Source organism: Phalaenopsis equestris, unplaced genomic scaffold (assembly GCF_001263595.1).
Source record: "Phalaenopsis equestris unplaced genomic scaffold, ASM126359v1 Scaffold000180, whole genome shotgun sequence".
Classification (NCBI taxonomy): domain Eukaryota; kingdom Viridiplantae; phylum Streptophyta; class Magnoliopsida; order Asparagales; family Orchidaceae; genus Phalaenopsis; species Phalaenopsis equestris.
Window position 1 is genome coordinate 1,620,652 of NW_018164622.1, and position 5,176 is coordinate 1,625,827.

At 32.9% G+C, this 5,176-nt stretch overlaps 1 protein-coding gene across 1 annotated transcript in view; it reads left to right on the top strand.

The window, feature by feature from the left end:
• Positions 1–5,176, top strand: part of LOC110022309 (polyadenylate-binding protein-interacting protein 9-like) — a 5,765-nt gene continuing 589 nt past the window's right edge. The window contains exons 1-8 of the mRNA XM_020721183.1: positions 1–647; positions 796–918; positions 1,001–1,045; positions 3,354–3,426; positions 3,525–3,637; positions 3,928–3,987; positions 4,144–4,191; positions 4,444–4,512. Of these exons, the coding sequence (XP_020576842.1) occupies positions 336–647; positions 796–918; positions 1,001–1,045; positions 3,354–3,426; positions 3,525–3,637; positions 3,928–3,987; positions 4,144–4,191; positions 4,444–4,512 (843 nt within the window). The 5' untranslated portion in view covers positions 1–335. The remainder of the gene's footprint in view (positions 648–795; positions 919–1,000; positions 1,046–3,353; positions 3,427–3,524; positions 3,638–3,927; positions 3,988–4,143; positions 4,192–4,443; positions 4,513–5,176) is intronic.

Consider the following 5,176-nt stretch of genomic DNA (forward strand, 5'->3'; position numbering starts at 1 on the left):
CTAAACGTCATCTTCTTCTCCTCTGAACAATAGTTTCCCTTCCGTTAAAAAACTTTCATTTTAATGGCTTTTTTCCTACTTATGAGCAGATATACCCATTAATCCCCCCATCCCTGTTCTTCTCTCACTCTCTCTCTCTACAACCCCTTTTCTTGAACTGTAAAAAGCTTCCAAATTGTCACCACCGCAAAGAATTAAGAAGATGATATAAAGAAAATTTTGTATTTGATTTGGAAAAGCGATCTGCTTTCTTTGAAAAATCCATTATTTTGCTTCATATTCCTCTTTCTTCGCTGAAATTCTAGGGTTTTCCTTTCTTTCTGCGTTGAGAGGCGATGGCTGCGGTGGCGGAGAGCGCGATCGGCTCTGAAAACCAGTTGATGCACTGCAACCCGGCGACTTCTGAATCGGAATCGGAGTATCAGAATGATGTGAGGAAGCTGGTCGACCTTCTCTCTAAATTGAATCCATCTGCGAAGGAGTTCGTTCCTTCTTGGAGAAAATCGGATGGCCGATTATCTGCAGACGCGCCGCTCTTCGTCGGTTCGCCGGAGTATTATAACAGTAGAAATGAGTCCAATTATGGGAGTTGTAGTAAGGATTGGAGCAGTGATGGATCGTCCAACAATCAGCCGATGAATCGAAGGGTAGGGTTTAATTTTGATTAATTTTTTTTTAGGGCAAAGAATCTGATTTATGATGCCGTTTGATCCGTGTTTTCTCTGTTCAAATTAGTTTCTTTTGTTCTTTTCTGCTAAGAATTTTACTTAACAGCATCTGATTTGGGTATTGCAGCGTTTTGGGCAGAGGAGGAATGGTTATAATCAGGGGAGGAGGAGGATAAGCGATAGGGTTAGAAGAGCTGAAAGAGAGGAAAGCATAAAGAGAACTGTTTATGTTTCTGATATTGATCAAAATGTGAGAAATCAACGAATGTTCTTCTTCTTCTTTTCATTTTTGGTTTTTTTGCCTTCAAATTTCTTATCTTTGTTGTGAACAGATTACAGAAGAACAGCTTGCTGAATTGTTTTCCTACTGTGGTCAAGTAAGCGCTCGAACTTCAAATGTTTATACAGCTTCTGCAAGATCAAAATTATGTTTTTGTTTAGTTAAGGATCTTTGAGGAGTTTGGTTGTTATGGGCTTTGTGATTTAATTGAGAAATGCTTTTAGGTTTAGCAGGATTTGTTTTGTGAAGCAAAGCATAAGGAACCTATGTTGTCCTAAAGGCATGTTTTCATGTCGATCGCTTGGTTTCACCCATTCTTGTTTGTGTATACTAACTACCCGGCATTACTTGTTCTTGTAAGGTTCATGTTGCTATCATGTGTTAAAAATTTTTCAAGGCATTTACATACAACACAATTCTTTTGTATATAGATATCTTACAAATAAATTTTACTTTTTTACATTTATTCCACTGAAATTTTTTGTATCACATAAAAAATACCACAATTATAACGTTAAAAAAGTGAATACACCTTTTTCATGCATAGGTAAGGTAGTACATATATGTAAAAATTGAAGATTAGGTGTTAGATATGTAAATGCATATGAATTGATTGGTATGCATGTAAATCTTCCTTTTTCATTTTGCCTACCATTACTTAATGGCCACATGTTTGGATCACAAAGATACATCTAACATGGAGAAGTAATACCACATACATCAACCTTTGCTTTGGACCCCCATTGATGTTAACCATGTAAACTTTATATATATCTATAAAAAGCAACAACTATAAATTTAATTTGTGGTATTTTATTAGAAAGGCATTTGGTTCTGTCTTAAATCTTAATAATTATGATCTCAAAAATACAAACTTGTTGCTTGAATAGTTTGTTTGTGAAACAAAAGTTGATAGTCATATTCTTGTAGTATGAGTGCTTTTGTTCTTGAGAATTGTGTGGGAAGTTAAGTTGTCTTAATTTTTCCTTTAAAGTTTCCTTCACTTAATGCTTCCATTGTTAACTCTCGAAGGTTTTCAATGTACATTGCTTATCGCTTCATTTACATTTTTCCTAAGATTTCGTAATTTGCGTGGTTCCTGTGCGAGTTTTTGTCGATTCTTAGAGATATAGATGCGCTGATTAACCTAAGATTTTGGAAATCAACTGTTATAATAACTTCAGTTCTTATAATTTTTCTAAATCACAAATCAAACTGCTTACATAATTTTTTACGTAGTTAAAGTGGTGATTCTTAGATTTATAGATCAGAACCTAGGAAAATACACTAAAATGCTTAAATGGTTATAGGAGGTGGGTGATTTTGTAATAACCTATCTCTGATTTTGACAATTTTTTCTTTAATGCATGGTTTTAGTTACCACAAATTTTGTGTTAGTTTACATATTATAGTTGTGACTTGATTAATGGTGATTTTTGTAATTAAGTAAACCAAGTTTAGGCTGTTTTTGTGGGCAAACTAAGTATATTATGCTATTTAAGTGTTGTTCTTATGCAAATTTTGGGTTATCTTCGAAAAATATAATCATCATCAATCTAGTCTCATCCTTTTGAGGTTGGCTACATTGAAAATTTATCATTCAAGTTTTGCTTTGATGTAAACTCTAGGTTTGTTTGGAGATTTTGCAGGTATTTGTAAAAGTAATTATAGAACTATTAAAGGGAAATAAACTTTTATTAAAGTTTCTTTGGGCATTATATTTTTTTTGTTCTTTTGATAAAATTAGACAAATTTTTACGGCTACCATTTTTAGTTTGCATTAACTTTAGGAATTTAAGTAAGGCTTGTTTGAAGAATAAATTTTCTTTGTCTATTTCCAGAGTCGATGGTTGATATAGCATTTCCTTTTTTTTTTTTTTAATGGATGACTTATTTGGATTTAATCAAATCAAGAAGGTCCGTGAGGATGAAAATTTTATTATTTTTAAAACCTAGATTTTTGTTTATTGTTATAAAGTCGTGTATTTTGGATTGAAGAATGATGACACCTTGTGTCAATGTGCCATAGATAAATTTTGACGATTTTTTTTGCACAAGGAATTAAGTTTTTTTTTTTTTTTTTTGCTCATTATATGGATTGCAAGAGGATATCATCAAGATTTAACCTATTTATTATAAATTTATGAGTACTTTAGTTGTGTTTTTATGCCATGTTGAGTAATACCATCAAAATTAATTCTATGGCATACATAAGAATGCTAAGATTAATTTATGGTAATACCAGAAATGATCCAACAAGAAATACTTCTATTATAGAAATGGTGGGAGTAGCACCCTACAAAGATACTTATTGAAAATTATAATGTTCATTTCAATCAAAACAAAGCCTAAATGAGATCCAATTTTATTATCCACCTAACTATTTTGAAATTCTCATGCTGAAGGTAGTTGACTGCCGGGTTTGCGGCGATCCCCACTCGATTCTCCGATTTGCATTTGTCGAGTTCGCCGATGAGGGTGAGTTCTAAACCACTTGCAACTTGTTTGATCGGTCGTGTTGATCCGTGCTATCAGTCGTCTTCTAACAATGATTCTTTTTTTTGTTTTGCTTATAGAGGGTGCTGTGGTAGCCCTTAATATTGGGGGACTTCTGCTTGGTTACTATCCTCTTAAAGTCTTACCTTCAAAGACTGCTATTTTGCCTGTGAATCCTAAGTTTCTACCAAAGGTTCTTACTGTTTAAATACATACCGCCCAATTCTTATGTATTTACATATCTAAGATTTAAAACTTCACCCTTTACATTTGTAGTTTTATGCCACTCAAAAAGTGAATTACAATTCTTCATGAATAGGTAAGGTGAAATATATGTAAAAAAAATCAAAGTTTGGGTGTTGGATATATAAATACATAAGAAATGAGTGTCATGCATCTAAATCTTACCAGAAATAAACTTGTCTCTGCTGTTTACATTAATTTCTTAAAGGATTGTTTTCTAATTTCTGAAAATTTTTGCAGTCCAATGATGAAAGAGAAATGGTTGTGAGAACAGTCTACTGTACAAATATTGACAAGAAGGTAAATATATAGCTTTTCTTCAAAGATAATCCATTTATGTAATGGTTTTGAATGAGTATTTAATGAATGTTATTACATATTGAGAACAATTGGATAAATTACACTGTTAGTGATGAACCACCCTAATTTGTTATTTACATAAATCTTCTTTTGCAGGTTACACAATCTGAAGTAAAACAGTTCTTTGAACAAGTTTGCGGCGAGGTTTGGATGCTTCTCACCAATTAGAATGTTTTTAAGGGGGAAAAGTGTCAAAATAGTCCCCTAACTCTTTGCAAAACGTTATTATACAAATTTCAATTTAGTCCCCAGACTCTTTTAATATGGACCCTAATTTAAAGAGTATGAGGACTAATTTTACAGTTTTACAGACTTTGTGATTAAAATGACAGGGGACTATTTTGGTACTTGTTTTTAATGGATTTAATAATTGACTCAAGCTTGTTTTTATTATAGGTTTCCCGTCTGCGTCTTCTCGGCGATAACGTACACTCCACTAGGATAGCATTTGTTGAGTTTGTTCAGGTGATTTTTCTACATTTAATTTGTTAGACTAATAAGTAGTTGTAATATCATATTATTAAAACTGTAAGCCCGATTCGTGAGCCGACTCGGGCTCGGCCTGATAAGTGGCTAGTGATCTAAGCTCGATGAGCTAAGAAGCCAAGCTCAAGCCAACCCTAGCTCGACTCGGTAGCTCGTAAGCTGGCTTCATAATTAATAAAACTGAAGCTCAAGCTGAGGGTAACTCGAGCTCAACTTAACTTGTTTACACCCCCTACATCTTAATAATCTCTCAAGTGAGAATACTTCGTATTAGTTATCGCTCAATTTGATATCAAAATTCATTAGATCATGCACCATGTGGATTCATTATGGGAGTCACATGCTATTGAATTTTGGCCAATCATAATAGTAAGGAGCATTTTCAAAGTACTCTCCAATTCTTATGTATTTATATATCTAACAACTAAATTTTACTTTTTAACATTTATACCGCCTAAAATTTTCGTATCACATTTAAAACACCATCCTTTTAACTTTTAATAAGTGAAATACAACTTTTCATGTATGTGTAAGATGGCATGTGTGTGAAAATTGATGTTTAGGTGTTTGATATGTAAATATATACGAATTGAGTGGTATTTATATAAATACTCATTTATGTATTTACGTAGATATATATATA